Here is a 27,963-nt window from a genome sequence, read left to right as displayed (position 1 = left end):
TTTAATAACATTTTATATTTGATAGTATTTTTGAAAGCCATTTTTAAATCAAATTAATTAGATTTTTAACTTTAGAAATATTTTACAAATTAACATGCAGTTTATTGTATATATGTACATGTCTGTTTTTAAAGTGTCTCATAAGTCAACTGTTTGGCTGGGCATTGATTGCATTTTAAAGATATTACTTTAATCTATTTGTATATTTGTACTGTATCAATCAATAAGTGACACTCAAATGAAATAGATTTTTTGTTTGTTTTATTATTTATTTATATCTATTTGTCCTACTGTAAGGTGATTCTTATTCTAACTGCACTTTTAATCGTGATCAATGGCATTTAAGTTTACATCTGTCACAATTTGATGGTGTCTATCATTTTTGTCTTTGATTACGATAAGCATATTCAGTCAACATATTAAGTGAAAACACTGCAGGAAAAAGGACAGCGGTCTGAAAAGGTAAGTGTTTTATTTTAACTTCTTATATCTCTAATTATTGATATCATATTAAACTTTTCCTAAGATATAAAAAAAACAAAAACAAATCAAATGTGCAATTTTTTTTATTTGTAAATTTAATTATTAGTACATTAAGATTGTTTTATTAAATTTATATATAAATTGTCCTGAACATGCATGGAAATTTGCCACTGGACGTTAAGCAACCAACAATCAATTGAATTTATATTCTACTGTTATTGGTGCTTAGGTCATCTGGACTTTTCTCATCAACCAGTTAAAACCATCATAAAGAGTGTCGATACTCGTTCGGTTTTTTGAAACGGACATATACATAACTGACAAGATCGGTCGGGAATAAGATGTTGAACCTGATCTCTTCTGAATAACATGATTTATATATGAACTAGACCTATGTCGGTCACCTAGGTCTATGTTCATCTTCAACAATGGACCCTCTCCAACGTAGTAGATTGTACTAGAATTACAGACACAAATCTCTTTTTTGTCGATTTTGTATTTTTGATCATTTTTTTCCAGTTTCTTTCTATCTTATTTAGTTTTTGTCCAAAACAGAAAACTAGAGGCTCTAAAGAGCCTGTGTCGCTCACCTGCATCTTCAACAATGGCCACTTTTTAGTAAAAAATCACCATTAAAGGGGAATAACTTTTTAAAGAGATAACTGACAATTTCAGTCATGTTGACATATTTGTAGATCTTATCCAGCTGATAATTTTCCTTGTTAAAGTTTCTATTTGTCTATTATAGTTTTCAAGATAATAGGCAAAAAATGCATAGCAAAATGTTTGAAATTATCATTAAAGGGCAATAACTCCAATAAAGAGTCGACTGCAGATTTCGGCCATCATGGCTTATTTGTAGATCGTGTCTTGCTGATCATTTTTGCTATATAAAGTTTATATCTATATAATATAGTTTTTAAGACATTAAAACGCAAAAAAAATGGTAAAAATCGTTATTATTATAGGACAATAACTCAAATAAGGAGTCGTCTGAAGATTTCAGCCATGTTAACGTGTTTGTAGATCTTGTCTTGGTGATCATTTTCCTTAGTTAAAGTTTCTGTCTATCTATTATAATTTTCGAGATAATAGGCAATTTCTTTTTAAATGGTAAAATTCATTTTTAAAGGGCAATAACTCCTATAAGACAACAGTTTTAAGGGCAGTTTTGATGTGCACGAATAATAGGTAGAACTCAACATTCTGTGCATTTTTGTCCCTGTCAGATTTTTCCTTTTTATAGCGGTTTTCAAAATATTAGGCATAACTTCCATTTTACCCTTGTATGTTCTATTTTAGCCATGTCGACCATCTTGGTTGGCTTGCGGGGTCATCTGACAAATTTTTAAAACTAGATGCATGTACCCCAATAGTGATTGTGGTCAAATTTGATTAAATTTGGCCCAGTAGTTTCAGATGAGAAGATTTTTGTAAAAGTTTACAGACGAGGACGACGGACGCCAAGTGATGAGAAAAGCTCACGTGGCCTTTTAGGCCACGTGAGCTAAAAAGGGGTTAACAAATCGTCATTCAAGATTAACCACTCCTAAAAGAAATAATTAACGATTTCAGCAAAATTTGACTTATTTGTGAATCTTTTCTTGATGATCATTTTTGTCTATCTTTTATACTTTTCAAGATATTTCTTTTAGGAGTTGATTGACGATTTTGGCTACATTAACTTATTTGTAGGTTTTCTCTTGCTGATGTTGTCAAGATAATAAGCTTAACCCTAATAATTTGTAAAATTCTGTATAAAAGGGCGATTACTCCTATAAAGAGTCGACTAACGATGTTGGCCTTCCTGACTTATTTGAAGAGATGGTCTTGTTGATCAGTTCTTTTTTTAAAGTGTCTATCTATCTACCTATTATAGGTTTTACGATATAAGACGAAAACGCAAAAAATCGTCATTAAAGGTCAATTTTAATAAGGAGTCGTCTGACGAATTCGGCCATCTTGACTTATTTGTACACTTTGTCTTGTTAATCTTTTTCGCTTATTAAAGTTTCTCTCTATCTATTATTGTTTAAAAAAAAAAAGAAGGCAAAAATGAAAAAAAAATAGTAAAATTCGTCACTTAAGGGTACTAATAATAACTCCTTAAGAAGTCGTCTGATACTTTTGCGTAAATAGTTAGTACGTAGATCTATACATTTTGAACATTTCTTCCTCAATAGTTTTTCTCTATCTATAGCGGTTTTCAAGATAATAGACACAATTGGCATTTCACCCCTATCTTCTATTTTTTGCCATGTTGGCCATATAAGTTGATTGGCTGTCTGGGTCGCCGGAAACAATTGTAAATGTAGATGTACAAAGGATAATTGTGGCAGATGTACAAAGGATAAGTGTGGCTTAGTTCCAGTAGTTTCAGAGGAAAGGAATGTTGTAAAAATTGACGATAGATTAGAACGGAGGACGACGGAATCCAAGGGGTGAGAATAGCGCCCTTTGTCCAAAGCAGGAGCGCAAAAAAAATAGATGTAGCAATTTCGAGTACATAATAAATAAGATGGAGTTGAATTTGTGTTTCTGTCTGCAAAAGAACCATTGCAATACCATCATAGGGGGTATGTGTGAGCTGTAACAAGACCAATTTTTTGGACAATCTGATATATCCTTTTCTTTCAGTTAAAGTCTAGATTGTCCGCCTCTCGTTCCAGTAAGTTAATTTTCAGAACCTACCTACATTATTTGTTCATTTGTTCTCGTCCCGAATATGTAGGAAATATTTTCACAACATTAAGCTAATACTGACCAATCAATTATTGTTACAGTAGCTTTTGCAATTTACATGGTGGATGATTGTGGTGTAAATAAAATTTTAGCACTGAAATACAAAAAAAAGTTCTTAGTCTTGACAAATTGTGTATAAATAGGACAGGAGGAAGTTAAAATCTGCCCAAAGTGCACCCAAAGACAACTATTGACAACACATGACTTCACAGTACCTGATCACGAGCTGTCTGTTCGTTTTTTGTTTGTATTTTGTCGTTGAGTTGCTGTCTTAGACCCCGTTCACACTAGCATTTTTTTTAATCGATCTAAATTGAATCGATCTATATAAAACCAGAAAGCGTTCACATTATCTTTAATCATAACGATCTCCTTCGGTCTAATCAAAACCACTGCGTTCACACTACAATTAAAAAGGCAATCGATCTGACCTAATTACTCGTAAAACTGTAATATTGTTTATAATTAGAAATAATTAATCAAATTAATGTGTTGATACATTGATACAAACACTAGAAAAAAATGGATGAAGTTAGTGTTTCTCTTGAATCACAAGTTCAAATTTTGATACTGGTGTTCTTGCAGTTTTCTTTAATTTTGAAACAAAAAACTATAGCAAGGAAGTTACAACAGGAAGACATACTGCGGTTCCTGAAAAGAAAAAATCAACAGAAGAAAAGAAGACACAGACTTCGCAAAATTGCTACGGCAAAGACACCATTTTTTCAGTTCCTTTTTACTTGCATGTACACAAAGGTCTGTTAACAGTGACATATGGGTTAAACAACGAACTACCGATACAAACAAGGATGTGTAGTTTTGTCGCTATACATGCGCATAAATTATTTTCGATTTAATCGTACTAGTTTAAACTGATCTCTGTGTTCACATTTAAAGTCAGATCGGTTCACTTTAGATCGATTCAAACTAAACTACCTCTTTTGGTGTTTTAGTATAGACCGATTGAAGATCGATTCAAAGCGTTCACATTGGCCCTTAAATCGATCTAAAGTGAACCGATCTAGTTTAAATCGATCTAAATGTCTTAGTGTGAACGGGGTCTAACTGACGATTACGCCTCATTTCCTTTTATTCTTATTTTATTCAATGTTAACTGTAACTTTCATCCGTTAAACTGTAATATATTGTGTATTTGCAAAGTATAATACTGCATTCCATGCACAAAATCTGTGTTTAAGGTAGTAATTTTTATCATATACTAGCGAGACAAAATAGCGTGAAACTAAAAAAATATTGCATTCTTTAAAATTGGAGCATTTATTTAAAGTGATAGTCTATATATTATATTCTATAATAGTTCAACAACCGGAACTTGTAAAAATGATATATGTTTTGTATGTTTAGTGGTAGTCTATATATTATATTCTATAATAATAGTTCAACAACCGGAACTTGTAAAAAATGATATATGTTTTATATTATATTCTATAATAGTTCAACAACTGTAACTTGTAAAAAATGATATATGTTGTGTATGTACTACGTGAATGCAATCTGTCTTTGTATTGGTTAGTACAGCAGTCATTGGTTGATACAAGATTCGAGGAAATTGGGAACATAATTGTCTGTATTAGCAAAAATGTAGATGAGCATAGCGAGGTTAATTTGATTTGACGAGTCCATGCCTAAATATGATACTTTTCCGATCAAAAGTGGGACATACACACTCTGTGCCCCCCATATTTGTTAGATTACCTTTCTGATATGATCATAAAATGTAAAATAAAAACACGTGTAAAAGCCTTATAAATAATATTAACTGCAAGAGTGAGTATATGTATATGTTTGACTTTCCCGCAGTTCTGTCTCAAGAATACATGATTAAACTTTCAATTGTCAGAAAAATATGGTAACGTACGTAGTCGTTATTTCAGCATGTCTTTGGAAAATATGAAATACACTTTTTATCGTTTTCAACCAATATCCCTGCTTTTATAGCATGATGATGTCGGGAGAACGGAATAAATTTGAACTTTTTTTTGTACTCAACTCAACAACTACAATTTAGATCCCCGAAAATACCCAGAAAGATTGCACATATGTAAAAGATGTGCACCTGATATTATAGAACGTTTAAAGGAGTTGGTTCCCATTGTCCTTACTTGGGATTTTAGTCATTTTCAGCAAACATTTACAGATTAAGACTGTTCCAGTTTTGTATAATCAAACACTTCAGACCCACTTTCAACCAACGTCCCTTAAACTACACAGTAAGGATGTACATGTGTTGATATTGTGCACCAGATACATTTTTGTACATTGAAACTGTTTGCTGAATTTTGTCATATTTTCCAGACTTGGTTACTTAATAGTCATTTTTTTACAAAAAAAAAATAAATGATGGTAACAATTTTAGTTTGTAACCCAGATCTTTAGAACTACCCAGAAAACATGAACCTAATAAAATATTGAGGTTGTGCTCTTTGCATTAGGGAACTGTGTAAAGATTTTGTTCATATTTTCCGTATTTGTCTTTATCCATATACGTGTATTTACATGTATTACAAACAATTCACCATTGTTTAAGACACAATCTTCACAACAAAGCCATATACGTTGTTGATCCATTTTCTTGATTAAACTTAGGAACAAGAAATGCAAGATGCAAAATCCTACATCATATAATGTACAAATGTCATACAAGTGGAAGGTTTAGCTAGCTTTAAAACCAGGTTTAACCAATCATTCTCTTTGGAAATACCTGTACCACGTCAAGAATATGACGGTTGTTTTCCATTCGTGCCGTTAGTTGATGTAGTCTAACGTTTGATTTCATTAAGTTTTATTGACTAAAACCTTTTTGAATTTACTTTGAAGTTCGGTTTTCTTGTGAATGAATGAATGATCTTTATTCTTATAAACCATATACAAAGTTACAGAGCAGATAACTTTATGATAGTCACGTAGATATTTCTGTTGGAAACAAAATGTGTGTTAATACTTGTGTATATAGAAAGCAGAAACGGATGTTTACTTCTTTTGTAGATGATCCGACTTCCGCCTATGTTCTTCATGGCGTTACAAGCCGTATTAACAAACTATGTTACCCAGCTTGGCAATGATCGTCCATTACATCGACCACTCTGTCCATCGTATGATTATATAATAGGTAAATTATTAAAATGTCGGATTACTGTTGAAGAGGCTGTGACAAGGCCACGTATTGCCCCTTGAATTTGAAAATCAAAAACTTATAATACACTTCGTATGTTGCTGTTAAGACATTAATCTAGTAGTTATACGGTCCAACGATTTACAGAAAAGAGCGACGATTTACAGAAAAGAACAGAAAAGGACCGAAAAGGACCAAAAAGAACAGGAAAAAAAACGAAAAAGAACCAAAAAGAGCATACATATATTTATTTCATATTTATATACACACGAAATTTTGATATTGTTAATAATTCCTCGTAATAAATGAACGCATAACTGTAACTTAGATTGTACATTTTATAGGGATATGTGGACACACAAAAAAAAAAGACAGTATTATAACTTGGTTTTCAGTAAAAAAAAAATTTATATATGTACAAGTAATCATTTGCACACTGTATAATATAAATCACTCCTGTTATACACCATAAAACAAAATGTGCCTTTTGATGAACACATCAAAGACTTTTATTCGCATAGTATCGAAATACAATAAGCATTTTAATAAAATAATGTTGTTGTTTTTAAATAAAACTAGCAATTAGTCTTTGAATTTAAAATAAAATGAAGGAATTAACAACCTGTGACCAAGAGACTGTACTATTCATGTAAGTCCCAGATGCGACTAATTGTCATTAAATAAATAAACTGTAAACTTGATTTTTGACTATTAAATAAACTGTAAACTTGATTTTTTACTATTGAAAAGTATTATAGATTTGAAGAAAATGTTTGCGGCAATAGATCAGCCATATACGACCAACAAATATGTTAAGATAACTTAATTGGAAATCAACTCCTTAACATTAATTGTCCTTAAATATTGATTTTTCTCCCTTTCTGCGTTTTTCGTTTTATTTTAAAACTATAAAAGTGTGGACACAGATCAGCGTGGATAGTATATTTGGATGTTTGACAGTGTTTTCTGACAAAAATAGTTCTCTGTTTTTCCCATTGGGTTCTATGTTAAACTGTGTTGTACAGTGATAGCCAACCTGTACCAAACACTAAAAATTAGCAGTGTCGTTTATTTAATATTTAGTTTTAATGTTCAAGACTCTCATGGAGGAGACACTAATTGCATGGATTACCAACGATTCTAATAAAATATGTTCCACAACTTTGATTTTGGATATTGCAGCAAAACTCATAATTAGGAGAGAAACACATTAGGTCATTTCTGCATGATGTGATTTTAATATACGAGATGGTATCTGACAACCTGCATGCATGTACTATGTGTATGGTTCTATTTATGTTCCTTTGTGGTGGTCATTTCTTACTTGGGTTTGACCACAAAAACTGTAAATTAGTTATGGATCTTCCCAGTATCATTAGTAAAAGATTTCGTTTAAATGTCGAAATTGTTTCTTAGAAGATATCTAATGTTTTTTTTTATATCCAATGGTTTTAAGTAATGACAATACTTGGCATGACGCTTAAGGCTAGATGAGCTAGAAAGTACACTTCTGTGTTATTTTAGTTCTTTCTTCGAAAATGTCTTCTCCAAGGCCTGGTCGAAGTTTAAAAATTAAAATTGGACCAGTATGATAAATTATCATTTATATTTTTTATCAAGGATTTTAATCTTATTATTAAAATATTTGTTCATATGCATATTATATTTTTTAAATAGCAATAACTTGTGCATGGAGATTATTAACAAATAAAACAACCTGTGCGCAATTTAATGTAATTATATGTATATATATGTAAATAGTTCGTCTATATATTTATAAGTTAAATGAGAAAGGGGGCCAGAGAGATAGTAAGACGCATGCAGTAGAAAGAGAAATTAAACAAGAGATCTAAGGAGAATGAAAAAAGTGAGGAAATGCACATGGAGATAGAAAATTGATTAAGTCTATACAGATTGGAGAGGCAAAAAAACTACCAGATTGGGAAAGGGAAGAGAAAGCGGATGAAAGATGCAGTCGATATTGTTAAATACTTAAATAGATATAACATATAAATTAATGTATGAGCTTTTTCAAAATTCATTTGAATAGCCCCTATTTGTAATTTGTAGTATATAAGATAGGCATCCGACCCTACCTGTAATAATAAGAGGGTAATTTTTCAATTGTAAGTTAGTCCTATCGCAATATAAGGTTTCAAAACCTAATAAGAAAGTTTTTTTGGAAACTATCTTTTTATTTATAGACTTTAATGATTTTGCAATTTGCTAGTCTCCTTCATTTGCAAAAAAAAAATAGATTTCCTTTTCGGTTCTTTTCTATTCATTTTGGTCCTTTTCGGTCCTTTTCTGTTCTTTTCTGTAAGTCGTCGGACCCGTAGTTATAAGGATTTATGTTTTTAAATTTTGTTTATCATATATTTTCGATTCATTTTTTTTCGTTTAAGCCAAAATTGTAAAACCTTCATAAACAGTCCCACTTTGACATCTTATCAGAAATGATAAGACGTAACCCAAGCACATGAAGCCAAAATGGTTTATACAGATGTTGATGTGGGTAACGTATCTTTTGGGGTAAGGGCTTGGTCCATATCAAACCTTATCGTACGTGGATGTGTTGGTCAGACATATACATTTCCGCATGTTTATGATATCATGGTAACATAAATTTCTAAATTATATCGTCCTATTCATTTATCAGTGAATTAACATAACTTTCAAAGGAATTTTTGTAATCAAAGGGATTCAAATGATTGATTTCCTACTTATTTTTACGAATTTCGCGGTAGGTATGTTTTCGCGAAAATGAATACACTAGGACAGGTAAATAAAAAATCCAGATTACGTGCATATAAAAACCATAGAACAAATTCACCAAAAATATATACAACTGTACATTTAAAGGTAAGAAGATATGGTATGATTGCCAATGCGACAACTCTCCACAAGAGACCAAATGACACAGATCTGAACAACTATAGGTCACCGTACGGCCTTCAACAATGAGCAAAGCCCATACCGCATAGTCAGCTGGAAGCAAACATTTCCCTGTTTTTTCAGTATAATAAAACACTTATTTACTGGCTATTTGTTATTCGGATAATAGCAAGTTTATTGCCCCCCCCCTTTTCTACAATAACTATTTCCCTACTCTTCGCGATGATAATAAACTTGCTATTGTCCTAAGTGCCAGTAAATAAGTACATTGAAAAGACGACTGATTTGATGATCGAAAATCTTTGTTTGTTTTGTTAAACAATAAAAACCTTATTTATGAAAATTTACATATTTTAAGTCCGTTATTTATGTTGTGATAATTTCAGAAATATCGCGAAACTAAGTACAAGCGCATTCATCGGCAATGCACTATTCACGAAAAAAAAAAATAAGCAAAAAACGTACATAAAATTATACAGTAAATTAAATATTTTAAAAATTAGTAATCCTTAATTTACACAAAAGAAGCAGACATTTTGATGAAACACAATTAGAAAGAGGAACACAAATGCACTGATTTTCTTTGCTTTAATTGTTTCAAATAGTTGGCGGTGGGACATCCGGTTCTGTTTTGGCTTCTCGTTTGTCAGATGGTCCGGAATCCATTTTGTTGGTTGAAGCTGGAAGATCTGATTTAGAAAACGATAATGTTCCTGTCCCAGCGTATGCTGGAAATATTCAACAGACACAAGACGACTGGAACTATTTTTCCGTGCCTCAAGAAAGAACTGGACTTGCCATGGAAAATAGGGTAATAGAAAACAATATCAAACATTTTACTGAATCCCCAACCCCTTTTCCCTGAGCACATAATTATGATCAACCTCAATTTCTGGAGGGGTTCGTGTCTGTGTGGATTTTATTATTTTGCCATAATTATGAAGGTCTCTCTTATACTAATGACATAAAAACAAAGGATATGGGGTATCCATCCATGACACAAAATCAGTACACGCACAACAAATAACAACCAAAAAGCAAAGAAACAGCGCTTTTATCGTTCATCTCACAGTCACAGTGAGGCCTTCAACATGGAGCAAAATAGCTCTCACCTCACTCCAAGTTTAACATAGCCCCTAGCACCGCCTTGAGCGGAATTCTTTGCAAAATAATTTGGATAGACTTTGTAAGATGCTTTACCACCAAATCGGGCCAGGTAAAAAAAGAACATACAGAAAAATAATATATATTTAAAACAAAATAGTTCCTACGCATACGTGTGAATTCAAAACTAGGTAGAATCATTTTACCTGTTGTTATGAGACAACTAACCTCATGAGTTCAAATGAAGTGGATGTAAGCATAGACACAGACTTTTGCACTAATTACTGTAACTTATTTGTTTCTCATGAAATGTGTGTGCTATGTCTACTTTTCAATCATCTTGCGTGAAGTAAATTTTAAACTACATATAACAGACGGCACGAAAAAAATAGCACACAATTAAAAACACACCAAGAAATTGGGCATGTTGTACAAAATTAATACATCTTTAAAAGTTGAAATATTATCATTTACCTTCAACAAGTTTATCTAGCTTTACAATACACGTTAGTATAGATTTTTTGTTGTTGCGAACATGCAATGTTAAAAGTTTGATAAAACAGATATTAATCATTATGTTTTAGGATGGGGGAAGTTTGTTTATAAAAATATGGAGATGTGGTATGATTGCAAATTATACAGTTATCCAAATAATCAAATGAAGTAGATGTAAGCAATTATGGGCAACCGTACGGCCTTCAACAATGAGAAAAACCAACACCGGACAGTCAGCTATAAAAAGCTAAGACATCTAAATTATGAAACAATTCCATTGAGAAAATTAAAGGCCTATTAAAAAGTATTTCATGACAAACCATTTTACAAAACAAAAAGAAATATAAGAGACATGAATCAACAACAACCGCTGAACTACAGGCTCCTGACTTGTGACAGGCACATACAGAATGTGACGGGTTAAACATGTTTGAAGGCGCTAGCCTCCTGCTAATCTGGGACAATGGTGCAACGTTACAACACAAGATCAAACTATACAAGACAATAATCGAAATTACTCAATTATAGGCTCTTGACTTGGGACTAGCACATATAGGATATGGCGGGGTTGAATATGTTTGAAAGCGCCAACCCTCCCCATAACCTAGGACAGTGGTATAAGAGTACAACATAAGAACAAACTATAAAAATCAGTTGAAAAGGTCTTAACTCACCAAATCGATACAAAGCAGAAAAACATCTAACAAAAACATAGAACTGACATGGCAGGGTATTTAAACATTCCTCACAACACAAAAAACATAAAGTATAGATCTGAGAGTACTCACAGTTACTTACATCTAGTTCACAGCCAAAAACAACTTATGAAAAAAAGCATATACCAAAAAAGTATCTAAGACTAGATTTAAATTTGTCAGACCACCAAACAAACTTTCGATTAAACAGACAAAACACTAAGAAAAAACATATTGACTGTGATTGTTATTTACAATTTAAGCGTGAATATTGGCCACGTGGGAAAATACTTGGTGGTTGTAGTTCTACCGGATTTTCCAGTCATCACAGAGGATCTGTTATAGATTATGATGAATGGGCGGCTGAAGGAGCAACAGGCTGGAGTTACAGAGATGTTCTTCCCTATTTTCTGAAATCGGAGGATATGGAAATTCCAGAGTTAGCACAATCACGTATGTTTTAAAGGCGCATTACATTTGCGTAATTTGAGGATTAAGTTTTTTAAGTTTGCGCGCAAGTTTTTATTACATTTGCGCACTTTTTCTTATAGATGAACAGGTACAACTATGTTGATAATTAGTAATTTTTGTACATATTTATAATTTTGAACTATATATTTGGCAAATTGAATTCTAAAAAAAAACAATGTGATCATGTATTGAGAAAAACAGTAATCACTACAGGCAAACAAGTCATATGATTTAGTATATGTTAGAGAATAATCCATTTCTTCGTGATTACGTACGAGCGTTAGCGAGTACTTATCATGAAGAAAGGGATTATCATTCTCTTACAAATTGAAATATTGTAAAGTGACCACGGTTCAAATGATCTCTTGATTGGTTGTTTTGAAGAATTAGTTTCATTGTCAGTGCAATGTTTGTAAATAATGCATGACTTCCTTTTTTATGCATTTCATTTATCGATTTGTTTTTGCTCTTATCCATACACTTTCACTATATAACAGAGCCCGTGAATGATAATAGAAACTCTGGCACTACAGGATAGTGGTCTCTCAAGGACTACTAATATTTATTTTTTATTTCATAGATGCTCCAATACTTGCAATTTTTTCATATGTTATGTTTTTTTAATTCCATAATGACCGATTGTCGGAATCAAAAATATAAACGAACGTAGTCAAGATCCTGTAAATCAGAGGTCTCCCCTTAATACCATAATTTACAAGAAATTGAATCAAGCAACAATAATCTACGTTTATAAAAACATTAGTTATTATAAGTTTAAAATAACCCCAAAAAAATCTTTTAATTGAAAGGCAACATTACTTAATTGCATTTCTGAATCAGATTTTGCTGACTAGATTGAATATCTAGACATATTGTGGTCTCTTATTTTACAAATAAAGGTGGCGATAGACGCAAATACTACCATAATAAGTAAATGTCTGCAGATTTTTTTACAGCTTTCTGATTTTGTAAGTGAAACAAATACTTGTGAAATTAGTCCTGACCACTGAACTTTTTTCTGATCTCTTTTTTTACTAGGATTTGATGTTATAAAACTTGGACATATGCATGCTCATTCATGATTTTAACAATTATGAGACAAATTACAGATGATCACAATCGGTTAAATGTAAGCTGGAGAAGTTAACTTGTACGGATAAATAGTCGAAAATGTTTACCAACTAGGCCAGTGATTTCGAAAAATCACACAAAGCATTGACATTATATATAGTGTTCCTGCGATATAGCCTTTTTGTGTTGAGGTGGCGTAAATCAAATACTAATCAATCATCGTCTATAAATAGCATACGAAACATAAATTTTAAATTCTATATAACTGTCATACGAGTGAGAGGTTTACAAACAATGTAGTTAGCTATAAAACCAGGTTTAATCCATCATTGTCTACATGAGGAAATGCCTGTACCAAATCAGGAATATGACAGTTGTTTTCCATTCGTTTGATGTATTTGAGCTTTTGATTTTGCCATTTGACTTTCCGTTTTGAATTTTCCTTGGAGTTCGGTATTTTTGTTATTTAACTCTTTAAGGAAGAACTTGCATAATTCTATACTAAATTTTACTGAAAGAAATACCATAAAGTCAATGACCATACTCAAGCAGAATATGTTTTGTTGATATACATAGTAATTTAAAAGTTTCAAAAGCTGGTATAATTTGGCATACGTGGCTACAGATACTTTATGACCTTCAATATCTTATCCCATTCCCATTGATTTCTTAACAAAGAATGAAGGCAAGGAAATCATGTATACGTATTTCCTTTCATGTGTATGTTCACAAATATGTATTAATATCAAGAAAGAAGAAAAAGTAAGCATTTGTTCATTGTAAATTTCAAAGTATGTTAATTTCGACATATTAAATATTTGAAATGATTCTGGAAAAAAAATAAGATATAGAGTAAAAGAGAAAACAACCAGGCTCTTCAGCCTATAACCTGCAGCCTGTTACCCGTAACCTACAGACCCCATTCTTGAAATCTTAGCCTGCAAGCAATAGCTTGCAACCCGCAACCTGCAACCCATAACTTATTGATAATGCACTGAAAAGCAGTTTAATTTATGGACAAAACAAAAAATGTTATAAAAAACCTTGAAACTCTTTGATATTAAAATTCACGAGTTATTGAACTTACCTATTGGTTTTATAGATTTTTATCATATCATGATTTTTATTATGAGCAGCATTTCATTCGACTGGTGGACCACTGACCATAACGAATGGAGCCTCCACGCCAGTACAACAGTTTTTTGAAGCAGCTGCATCAGAATTGCAGTTTCCTAAAATAGACTGTAATGGACCAGACTCGATTGGTAGGTGTAATGAACCAGACTCAATAAATACTTGTATTTGTAGTTCCCAGACTTGATAAGTACTTGAATGTGTAATGGACCAGACTTTAAAAATGGATCATACTCGATATGTATGTGTAATCAACCAGACTCCAAAGGTATGTTAAATGGATCATACTCGATATGTATGCGTAACCAACCAGACTCCATAGGTATGTTAAATGGATCATACTCGATATGTATGTGTAATCAACCAGATTCCAATGGTATGTTAAATGGATCATATACTCGATATGTATGTGTAATCAACCAGACTCCATAGGTATGTTAAATGGATCATACTCGATATGTATGTGTAATCAACCAGACTCCAAAGGTATGTTAAATGGATCATACTCGATATGTATGTGTAACCAACCAGACTCCAAAGGTATGTTAAATGGATCATACTCGATATGTATGTGTAATCAACCAGACTCCATAGGTATGTTAAATGGATCATACTCGATATGCATGTGTAATCAACCAGACTCCAAAGGTTTGTTAAATGGATCATATACTCGATATGTATGTGTAATCAACCAGACTCCATAGGTATGTTAAATGGATCATACTCGATATGCATGTGTAATCAACCAGACTCCAAAGGTATGTTAAATGGATCATATACTCGATATGTATGTGTAATCAACCAGACTCTAAAGGTCTGTTAAATGGATCATACTCGATATGTATGTGTAACCAACCAGACTCCAAAGGTATGTTAAATGGATCATACTCGATATGTATGTGTAATCAACCAGACTCCAAAGGTATGTTAAATGGATCATACTCGATATGTATGTGTAATCAACCAGACTCCAAAGGTATGTTAAATGGATCATACTCGATATGCATGTGTAATCAATCAGACTCCATAGGTATGTTACATGGATCATACTCGATATGTATGTGTAATCAACCAGACTCCAAAGGTATGTTAAATGGATTTATACTCGATATGTATGTGTAATCAACCAGACGCCAAAGGTATGTATACTTGACCAATCTTAATAGACACATGTACTTGTAACTTAACTTAATCAGTATGTATATGTAATTGACCAGACTCGATAGGTATGTGTAGCTTACCAGTATCAATATGTATGTGTAATTGACCAGACTCGATATGCATATGTTATTGACCAGACTCGATATGTATGTATACCTTACCAGACTCGATATATATGTTTAATTGACAAGACCTGATATGCATGTGTAATTGACCAGACTCGATAGGTATATGTAATTGACCAAACTAGATAGGTACATGTATTTGTAATTGACCAGAATCAATATGTAAGTGTAATTGACAAGACCCGATAGGTATGTGTAATGTGTAATTGACAATACCCGATAGGTATGTGTAATGTGTAATTGACAAGACCCGATAGGTATGTGTAATGTGTAATTGACAAGACTCGATAGTAATATGTAACGGACATGACTGTATAGTAATGATATTTTGTACAGTTAAGGTTTATTTTTTATTTGTACTTATTAAACTTCATGGTCATATATTGATAAGTCAAAAATATGCCTGTTTCCTGGATAGGATAGCTAGATTGATAAAATAATGTAAATTTGTAAAAAAAAAATAAAAGAAATGTTCTGGGCTCTTATGATGCTTAGCCACAAATTCTGGGCAGCAGAGTTTAATAACGTTTCCATAAAGTGTATTAAGGTAGGCATACACTTTACGGTAGGCAGACAGACAGGAAACAGTACCATTTGTATGGCGTACGTTAGTATGGATAATATATATATATCGCTTGCAATGTTTTAATAACAAAATATGATCGTTCAATGGATCTGAAAATCTTTGCCGGAACCATAAATCACAATGGCAGCGTCATTCTGGTTTGTATCTAAGAAGACAATAACTAGTAAACCGTTTCTTGAGATGCGATTTTATTCTTAAGTCATATTGCATCTACGAAAATGAATTACACTTATATAAGGATAAACGAAAAAAGATTTCCGATAATATTATTTGCAAATCTGTACAAAACATACTTTCTTAAAAAGGTGCGTTGCATATACAATCGTGTGAAGGAGTTTTCGACTAATGAACTTAAACAAACAGGTTTCAGCACTGTAATAAAGTATGTCTCAATTAAGACTGTTTTATAAATCATATACACATACGTGTTTTATTTCAATGAAAGTCGACTGTTGCAAACAGCAATATCTAACTATTTACTTAATATGTAATTTAAAATTGATATTTAACTCTAACCAAATGACTGCAAGACGAAAAGAATGTTTAAAAGTCACTGCAAATATTGAAAAAAAATGACTAATGAGTTGTCCGTAGTCGTTCTTTCTTTATAAAAAAAAATAAAATAAAGAAGATACATATACCAAAGGAGACTATATAAAAAAAGACAACACTTCGACAAAAACACATATAAAATAACAAATGATTACACATACATCTATATTTATAAATAAAAACATTCAGTTTTAACTTTGTAGGATCTTGTCCCATGCAAAGTAACATAAAAGATGGTACAAGGTGTAGTAGTGTTAGCTGTTTTCTTAGAAGATACCTCGACCGTCCAAACCTTCAAGTTTCTGTACATACTCACGGTTCCAAGGTAATTCACAATGATAACAAGTTCTGTTAGCTGTTTTCTAAGAAGATCCCTCGACCGTCCACGCCTTCATGTTTCCGTATATACTTTCGGGATCATACATGTATGCGTATATTTACCGTCTAGGTCTACACGAAACAGTATAGATAAGGTAGACATTTTAACTATATTTGTCAAAACATAAAATGTATCTAATGCATTTGTAATCATCATATGTCACTTCCAGCAGCAATATCGACCCGGGGATAGAAAATGAAAATACCATTACTAATACTACTAAATAAAAGCTTATCAACACAACTACTGACTGAAAATAAAATAAAATCTCGATTTATCTTTCTTTGTGTTTCTTAATCTTCAATCATTTACATGTACGTAATCACATGTGGTACAGTTATGGTGGTCGATTTCAGATAGCTACACTCTTCGCAAACTTTAAGGGAAGGGGTCAAAATTTAAAATCACGATTTTAACAATTTTCCACATGGTCTTATTAAAAAATGCACACAACGCACACAATTGAGGAATGAATCTGATGTAATTATTGATAACATTTGACCAGAAATTAACATTTTCCCAAAAAGAATATTTAAAAAATTGGGATATGTTAGAACCTTTTTAACACCCAAATGTTTTATCATAACTTTTTTGTTTTCTTCTTCAGTCTATCCAACATCCTTTAAAACTAGAATGACGTTAAGAACACAGATTATGTTAACCATTGTCTACAACGACATGAGCTCTCAAAGTTTAATCCCCAGAAATCTAAATGGAAGCGTTACAAAACTTTCTTTAAGGTAGATCATAGGTATATATTTCCTAAGATAGAATTTTTTCATACTTTGCCAAAATAAAGATTTTTCTATGCTTTTTCCAAAAATATAAAAACAAGTATGGGTCACTGTGCTATTTTTCAAGCTACGGGTCGTACGAAATTGCACAAATTTGCTTAGATTGTTCATGAAAAAAAACATTTTTGTGAATAAAAAGAAATCTATGAGATAGAATTTTGAAATAAAATATGAGAAGATAGGTTTTATAATATGCTTTAAGAAAATAAAAATAAAAAATGGTGTCAGCGAACTTGTTTTCTTGCTACAAGTAAAAAATTAAAATTTCCCTATCAGTCCAGTATAAATTTTTTACTAAAAGAGTTATCTCCCCTTAAATGGCCAAGTTGAAAAAATGATTCTAAAAACATAATTATTTAGTATTTATTTAAACATTTTGAATAATGCAATAAATCACAAAGTTTTCTTTCATTAAATAAACAGTCTAACCTATAAATTGCCTATCTGTCTCGGAATTTGCGGATTTGGGCAAAGATCTAGACCGATTGTGTACTGCGATTGTACAATCCAAGATGGCGGTATACCATGAATCTACCTTAAATAGTATATGTCACTTCCATTTAACAATTTAGATTTTACACCAGAATGTTAAGGCAATTCAAGAAGCCTGGCTATCTACATTTTAGGTAATCATCCGAGACGGACGAGCTGTAGGTGTCGAAGTTATAAAGAATGAAAGACGGTTACAAATATTTGCTAACAAAGAGGTTATTTTATCTGCTGGAATTATCAATACGCCTCAAATACTAATGTTGTCCGGAATTGGACCAGCATGTCATTTGAGAAGGTTTGGGGTAAGTATTATGTACAGTTTTTTTTTTTGCTTTTTATGGCTATTGTATTTTAATTTAGTTTTAATGCTTAATATATTATTTACAAAGAATACAATAAACTGTTGACACTGAGATACATGTACATGTTTGTCTTACTGTGTACTATGTATGCAAATATTGAAACTTATTCAAAATTGGTGGATCATGGCGAAAGCTACGAGGCAAAATATATCCTTAGTCATATGTAATATGCCAATGCTATTAGATCTGCGTTTCATGTTCTTTGGATGTCTACTGACGGAAAGCCTAACAACGTAAGGCAATAGGTCTCAGAATGCATGTTTTGTTTTATCGGCTGGGTTTCTGTCTTCATAACACACACATATAAAGTGTTCATCAGTAGTATTTACATTCCTCCAAATCAAATGCAATGTACATGTACAAATATGTATCGTGTTGAGGGTGTAACGTTAGCGTTAGAATTTAGCGAATGGATTTTCTTTGGTATATTTCGTGTCACGTTAATGCAGGATATCCCCCGTGCAAATAGTTTTCTACACATCAACAATATTGATAGCGCGTCATAATAATGGAATATGAGGGTCTGTATGGGGTTCTTCATTTCTCTATTCTTTACATATTCTCCCATTATTTTCTATTCTTTGTTTCTTGGCCTATATTTTTCTCTATTCTTTATTTTTTTTGTCCGTTTATTCTGCTTTTTTGCCATTTATTCTATATTCTGTAAAACCTATCCAGATCCTCGTATATCACTCCAGGTATGATTAAATAATTTGTACTTTTTCAGATACCAGTGGAGTCAGACTTGCCAGTTGGGAATAATTTACAGGATCAACTAACGATTTTAATGCATTACACCATCGATACGAATATTACGTACTCGTCAGAAAGATTGAGCAGTCCTGCAAGTATCGCTGAATGGCTCGTATCGAAAACTGGTAATTTAATAAAAAAAAAAGGATAAATCAAGTGGGAATAAAACGGGACGGCAAAACTGTGCAAACGAACATACTCGCCTCCACTAACAAAAACAAATTGATCAAAACATAACGCGGGAATAAACTCAGGTGCTCTTGAATTAAAGAACTGTAACTTCTCCTTTATCTTCTTCTTCTTTGTGTAGATCCCTCTAGCGTTGAAGCACACACAGCTAGCTGTGTTCCCTTGGCGGATTAGTTTTTAAAAATGTTAACGTATTCATAAGTTGTTCCAAATTTAAAATGTTGAAAAGAAATCCTCCACCGGAACGTTGCACATGCACAAAATTTATTTACTTTCATCTTAGCCCACATGTTCATTGTGATGAAAATAGTTCAATGTATATGTCAAATTACCGTTTTGAACCTGATTTGACAATTCAGTAAACATAAATAAGAAGATGTGGTATGAGTGCCAATGAGACAACTCTCCATCCAAGTCACGATGTGTAAAAAGTAAACATAAAACAATTCAAATAGGAAAACCAACGGTCTAATCTATATATAAAAAAAAAACGGGAAACAAGAAACACTTATGAACCACACCAACAAACGACAACCACTGAACAACAGGCTCCTCACTTAGGACAGGTACATAAAATGCAGCGGGTTAAACGTTTTAACAGGCACCAACCTTCACCCTAACCTGAGACAGTAATAAAACATGGACATAAGTTACCGCGAGCGATGCGTGGTAACATAAAATGTACAATGGACACATGTTCTTGTTTCTAAATTTTCTCAATTGTCTTGCTACTGTCCAAATGAATATACAATGCAGAATTTCAAATACTCGCGAAGTGCTAGAGTTCTTTCTTTGTATAACACTGTTACTGGTTGTCATAATGTCATCATCTTTTTATCACAATATAGTGATAGCCTCTACAGTCTTTTTATGTAAATGTAGACTATTACTTTTAATCTTCATAAATGATGCCTCTTTGTGAAACAGTCTTATTTAGGATTTACGGGAAAATATGAGAAGGTACCAAGTAGGCAAACTTATAGTAAACATCAACAAAATAAACTGTTAACAATAAGATATGTTTAGAGGAAATGTATATATCACTGCAATTTATACCATATATTTACCTATTCATTTTTCTGTCGAAGCAATCAATGTCAGGAAGTTAAACTATGTTCTTTCTGAACTTGATGTTTAATTTGACAATATTCTGCAGGAATTCTATCTCGGGCTGGTGCAGATGGGACCTTGATGGCAAGAACAGGACCATCTCCAAATTTACCTTTGAACTATCCAGATATTTGGGTATTTGGTTTAAGCTATGCATCTGATAAAGAAAATGTCGAGAAAGGCTTCAAATTTAATTTCCGACCTGATGTGAGTACAAACTCGACTTTCACATTTTCATTAATGTAAAAATAAAACCGCGTGGTATTAACGTATAATTTTCTCACGTGAAATCGTTGTTTTAAAGTGTCTATAATCTCTAAACTAGCTTATAATCTCTAAAGTATTTCAATATATGTTCGTCTTTATGTTAAAAAGAATTACAGAATACAGAAATTAATTTGATGACCTAAAACAGACATTTTTTGTGAAACAGTATAAGAGTGACAAGGAAGCAACTAAGCATGCAATTGATTTTGGACATTAATACAGGAAGTTTTTGATTGAGGGTCCTTCAATTCTGTATTTTTTATGTTTTAGGACATTTTTATCTAGTATTTTTTATATTTTTTGCCCATTATTCTCTATTCTTTATATCTTATCACCTCACTATGCTGTATTCTTCATTTTGTTTGTCCATTTTTCTCTATTCTTTACATGTTTGCCTATTATTCTCTATTCTGAAAACCCCATCCACACTTTCATACAGAATCTACAATGTAAATGAGACCATTGCCGTTATACATGCCATCGTCTTATAACGCAATTAAAAAAATATAAGATACTATTACCATTCTTAGCAATAATTTTGAAGATGAAGGATTAGTATCAGCTAAATAAAAACAATAACATAAAATGATTCCACATGTTTACAAATACGAATAAGGTAGGGTAAAGCATGTAAAGGTCAGTGAAACAACACGCAAATGACACGTGGACGTTCGCACACAATCTTTAAAAAGTCACCAAAAGGTATCCACGGTCTTAATGGAGATACAAATTCTACACAATTAGCATGCCATAATCTTCATAACCCCGAGTTCAATAGACAAGTGCGGAATACATTTAATAGGAATTATCAAACCTTAAATAAAAACCAAATTTCTATAAACACAAAACACATAAAAATATTTTTTCTGCAGACCCTGCTGACGAAGATCCTGCCGTTGGACGGACACTCGAAGGAGTGGCGGTTATAAACACTATTCTTCTTACAAATTCTTCGAGAATGTACGATAACAATCCGTTATGGAAAAGCACTTAATAGTTTTATACCTTTGTAAAAGACATAGGCAAATAGACATCCAAAAATATAATAAATAATACCATAAAAAGATGCTTACAGTCAGTGAAAGAGAACAATCGCAGTACCTAACCTGTTGTAATTTGGCGGTTACCTTCATTCACTCCTATATAGGTGAATGTAATCCAGCAGCAGTATAAAAAGTATAGAAAGACGAACTATAGTACACATTTAAAGACATATGAAACTTCAAATTTGAAAACAAAGTCGAATATGTGTTATATACTTGAATGGCTAAGTTATACTAGAAAACAAGTTTACGTGAACTTTCTTGATAAACAAAATCCTATATAACTTCGTACTTTATTTGGGCTTTTTGACTTTGTTTTATTTGAGCGTCATTGGTGAGTCTTTTGTAGACGAAGCGCTCGTCTGGCGTACAAAATTCAATCCTGGTATCTATGATGAGTTTATTATATTATCAAGAACTTCATAAATGTACACTAATTCGCCGATATTTTCCCGTATGCAGTGACCTTAACTACGAGAACCCCAATTAGAAATTGGCTACCGCACAGCGCAAGTGCAAGGAAAAACCCGTGATAAAAGAACGCAAACAAACGTGCACTGAAATCTAAATAGTATTGTTCACCTTTGCCCTAAGCAGAACTATGGAAAAAGAGTACATTGACGGGTGTTACACAGACACTTTTTATGAAGTTACACGGACACTTTTTATGAATAGAGTTACTCGTGCATTCAATGAGTTCATAGGCACTTTTTCCTACATTTTAATTTGTGACGTAATTACCTGCTTTTGTATATACAATTTATATGAAAAGTGTTCATATAAATTATATTTATAAAAAAGCTAACTATGTCCCAAAATGCTGAAATTAAACAAAGGGTCTACGAAGTTACTGACTGCAAGAGTAACTGCAACCATAAAAATGTTTCCATGTAAACCGTAGCAGTTTAGGTTCATCAAAAGGAATTGAAAAATATGGCAGTGTTTACACTTCAAAATCTACTATGAGTACAGACACATTAATGCATCTAGGAAAATTTTAAGGCATGGCAGGACCTAGATATGTAAAATTATATGTAGTCGATTTTTCAGAAAATTAAAAACTTACCTGGATTTTGATGTGCATTTCTTCCAGTCTGCAGAAGATAGCAAAATAAAGAAACACGCGAGCGTCATTTGATACGGTCAACTCAGTTACACAGTATAAATCACCTATTGTTTGCAGACTGTCCATTTAAATCAATACTACTCACAACATTTATCATATGAGGGGAGCTCCTCAAACCTTTTTCCCAACTTAGTTTATTTTGGCACCTTCTGCAGGAATGAAAAAAAAAGAATAGAAAATCAAAAAAAGTTTTCAATTTTCTGAAACATAATATGCATTTAAGATTTAGTTTTTTAGTTCCTGCCATGCCTTAAAACTTTTCCAGGTGCACTGATTTGTCTGTACTCAGAGTAAAATTTGTGGTGTAAATACGGCCATATTATCCAAAGGGTTATGTTGAACCTTAAGCTAAAATCTTTCGAATCTTCTAAATTGAAATATACCGAGGATTTTCCATTTTCTCTTCGTGTTGAAGGAATTTGTTTAAGTCGAATTGTGATAGCGCAAAATCAGTCTCAACGTCAAATAAACTACCGCCCATTTTGGACATTGGGTTGAAAAATGAAACAAATAGTATGTCACGTGATCAGTACTTGGGTCTACTCGAATATCACATTACTGCAATGAGCACGAAAATAAAATGAAAACTTGATTTCCAAATTATGTGTATCAAAAAATTTAAAACGTGACAAAATCAAATGTTATGTTATTCACAATAAAAAAAAAAAAAGAGAAGAGAAACAGCATTTTTTTTATATTTATATTTTTTGTTTATCATTTTATTGATTTCGTATTTATACATGTTGTATTAACGTTTATCTGATTGCTCTTTCTTTTTTCATTTCCATAAGTCATTGCATTTTTAAATGTCTGAAATCTGTTATTCACATTTTGTTGTTTATTTTGTTTGTTTTTATTGACTTTGGGGGGAGGGAGGTTATGGGTAGGAAAAGGGGCCAATTGACCCGAACCCCTCCTACACACACACACACACACATTCAAAATGGGGGAGGGAGGGGGCAAACCATATTTCTTTGTTTGTTTTTGTTTGTACGTATGTATTATTAACGAAAATACAATTAAAGGTTTCTTTTTTTGCCTGTCACTTTCGGAAGTCCCCCCCCCCCCCCCCCCCCCCCTCAACTTTTCAATCTTCTCCTATGTCACTGATATGTATCAAAGAGATAAACAATAATTTTACCCCCACACAACTATAAGAATTGAGACGTACTAGTGTTAACGCAAAGTCCCTTAGGTATTAAGGACTAAATATCTCCACACATCGTAGTAAATAAACCGGTATGGAATTTGTTTTGTGTTCAATCCTTTTAATTATGCAATCGTCCTATAGATGCAAAAATGTATTACTTTCTAATTAAACACGTCGTACGAGTCTGATACAAAACAAAAATAACAAAAGAACGAGATGGTAGCAACCAGTCGTACAGTTTTTCTGCACTTGTATCTAATACATAATTGATTCTTACAGGTTAACTTAGATGCACCAAATCATTGAACCGTTATCAAAGAAAAGTTTGATTAACAAACGGGGACGCATGTTAACTATAAAAAAACAATATCATTTCTTTCAAATCACTTATTTTTCGCGTGCTCTGTGTTGATCTGTATCAATGTCACGATCCTGTAAGCCTCTGCAACAAATTCGATAGTTAAGAAGCTTGCGATCATCAATCACTTAATGAAATTTTATTTGTCGATAATATGATAAGATTCGTAATAAATACAAAAAAAAAAACATACATACAAGTCAGACTTAGTTTAGTATATATGCATGCATTGGTTCAATGATTTCTATAACAGTAGAATTACATGAAAACTCGTTTCAAATGACTTTAAACATGATATAAACAATATAAATGAAATCTAACAAAGTTGTTTGATGCAAAATACTGGAGGCATTTATTTGATAACACCACAGGACAGTTGTAGAATGTCTCTACTGATCTTTGTTTGAGTGACGTCATGTAGCAACAAAGACAACAAATTAACAGTAAATCAAATAGATTTATTTTTGCAAAATGGATCCAGCATTTAACAAAAAGTTACCCTGCATGTGAGAATAGCTTATTTTGGTTAGACATTGCCATAGTGACCCTATTACATCAATATCAAAATGCTATCTGATTTTAAAGTTAACAATTTTAAATGCACTGATGTATTTTTAGGTAATTAGAAATCAAGTGCAAAATGCCGATTCATCTGGTTTCAACCTGTTTCCATTACTCGTGCGACCTGAAAGTAAAGGCACTATTCGCTTAAGTTCAACCAATCCACGGGCAGCACCACTAATCAACCCTAATCACTTAGCAACAACTAATGACGTCGATACAATGTTACGAGGTAAAGAGTGGTTTATTCCAAGACTATTTTTACAGTTAGTTTCGCTTTATTTCACAAACACTCATCTATAGCAGCTATCACATACTGATCACTTGTATGAAATTAAAAAAGATGTTGTATGATGGCCAATAAGACAGTTCTGTGTAGAGAATGTCAGGCGTTTCACACATCAACTGTTAGGGGATGACTCTACGACATATTATTTTTAGTTTTTAGCCAGAGTAGAAAGTCTCAAATAGATCAAATGTTTTTTTGTTATTATCCTGCATACACATAAAATATTAACGTTCAAGTGTACTTCTTCGCCATTTGGTCTCTAATTGAGTCTCAAAACTTCCTTAAATTTACAATACAGCCAAAAAAAAATGTAATTATATAAAAAATTATTTTTGTCAAGTTGAATACTGATCTTATATATAAACTAAACAAATAATCCCCCCAAATATTTAAATAGAAAAGAAAAGATATGGGGTACTCATTCATAACACAAAATCAGTAGGCACACAGCAAAAATCACAAAAAGCAAAGGAATAGCACTTTAATTGCTCTTCTTCATCTGACTTTTTTATGGCCCCGCAACAAAGTTGTGGGAGCCATATAGTTTACCCTTATCCGTCATTCTGCAACGAACAGTTATACAAACTTTTTTTTTAAACGCCTTCACATATTGAGCTAATTTTTTAGTATGTGAGTCTACTATGATGTGTTACAGATCGAGTTTACGTTTGGTTCCGTTTCGCTGATTTTTGCGAAAATAACGGGCTTTGAACTTTGAAAATTTAATGGAAATAGCATTTATGCGGACTTTTGTTTTTGTTCTAAATGCCTTCACATATTGAGCTGATTTTTAGTATGCGAGTCTAATATGATTAGGTACACATTGAGTTAACGTTTGGTTCCGCATTGCTGATTTTTTCCGAAATTATGGACTTTGCACTTTGAAAATTTCTTGAATTAACAGTTATACAGACTTACTCATACCACATCTTCTTATATCTATTTCATTTTCAAATTTCCACTCTTAAAAATAGCTTCAATTTTTAATGGCAAGCGGTGTCATTTTTGACGTTCCGACACATCTTATTGTTTGTATAACTTCAGGAATAAGACTTATACAGAGACTTGTAGCTACTCAATCATTTGGAAGGATCATGCCAAGATTTGTACGAAGAGACTTCGGAGGTATATGCCAACAACGATTTGATACTGATGAGTACTGGAGATGTATGTTGCATCATTTTAGTCATCATATCTATCATGCTTGCTGTACCAACAGGATGGGAAATAGAAATGACCCCTCTGCCGTAGTTGATCCTGAATTGAGGTAATATTTCAATCCTACCTTTATCGATTCGTGAACAATATCATTTCGATAATGAAGATATGTCTTTGGTTTAATTGCACAGAAATTAATTAAATAAAAGATCAATATTTGAGTGCGTGCTTCATGTGTTTGAACAGCCTTCATCAAAGACACAAAGATCGGGACAAATAAATAAAAAAAAACGAATTTCGATGAAGAATGGTTATCTATAGATTTAATTACACACCATTGGTACAATTATTGTTTCACAAAGATTGTGAAACGTGATAGGCAAGTGGTGAAAATAAATGAAAGTATACATATTCTTAAGTAATGTCTTAATTTAAATCCATGAACAAACGCAATAGTTATGCTTTCTTCATGGATTTAAATGGTATATGATATAATCAAATTTGAGCAAAACTCATAGGAAAATCAGGGCCTAAAAGATTACTAATGTTAAACAATTCAATCTTAAATCAATGAACGAAAATGAGTGCGACAGATAGCAAGCGATCATAGACATATTAATTTCTTTTATTGCAAGGTGTCTTGATATGAGATTATTTAGATACAAGACTTCGTACATTTGATGTATACTAATAAGCCTTACATGTAGCATTGAGACATCTCAAATAGAATTCATATCATAATTGAGTCATAATAGTTTAACATATTGATTAGCTATGATCTTAACATTAAACTAAATATTGTAACCAATGTTAAGATTAATACATGTTCCTGTAAAAGTACAACTGTAAAATTTGAAATTAAGATTGTAGTCTGTTTATATCTTAGGGTGAAAGGAATACAGAATTTACGTGTTGTTGACGCATCTGTGATGAGGAATCAGATTGCTGGCGATCCTCATGCTCCAGCTATAATGATAGCAGAAAAAGCAGCTGACATGATCAGAGGAGTAGATACTGTTGGTAAATGGAGACGTCAAGTGGACAGTGCGATCTCAGGTCGTATATCCAAATAAGATAGACGCTATCAATAGGTAAAAGGCAACTGTCAATATCATGGGAATCGACACCTCAATAAAACTAATGTCTGTAATAAACTTCTCAAACGAGATCAGCTTGTCTTTATGCATTTCTTTTTTAAATCACTATTATTTGTATCATTGCCTATTTCTGCAACACATATATCTATTGAAATATCATAAGAAATAAAATAAAGTACAGAGATCAC

At 32.4% G+C, this 27,963-nt stretch overlaps 1 protein-coding gene across 1 annotated transcript; it reads left to right on the top strand.

Annotated features, from left to right (window-relative positions):
• Positions 1-332: 332 nt before the first annotated feature.
• LOC127722097 (uncharacterized GMC-type oxidoreductase Mb1310-like) lies at positions 333-27,963 on the top strand. Its single transcript, XM_052228943.1, has 12 exons — positions 333-462; positions 6,232-6,355; positions 9,859-10,064; positions 11,811-12,000; positions 14,226-14,354; positions 16,851-16,972; positions 18,447-18,614; positions 19,402-19,552; positions 20,773-20,933; positions 25,289-25,463; positions 26,565-26,787; positions 27,565-27,963. Exons 2-12 carry the CDS (start codon positions 6,232-6,234, stop codon positions 27,749-27,751), a joined length of 1,836 nt encoding a protein of 611 aa, XP_052084903.1. The 5' UTR covers positions 333-462; the 3' UTR covers positions 27,752-27,963.

Source organism: Mytilus californianus, unplaced genomic scaffold, assembly GCF_021869535.1.
Source record: "Mytilus californianus isolate M0D057914Y unplaced genomic scaffold, xbMytCali1.0.p SCAF_12, whole genome shotgun sequence".
NCBI classification, from domain to species: domain Eukaryota; kingdom Metazoa; phylum Mollusca; class Bivalvia; order Mytilida; family Mytilidae; genus Mytilus; species Mytilus californianus.
The sequence above is the reverse complement of the archived record's forward strand: the minus strand, read 5'-3'. Positions and strand labels throughout refer to the sequence as shown.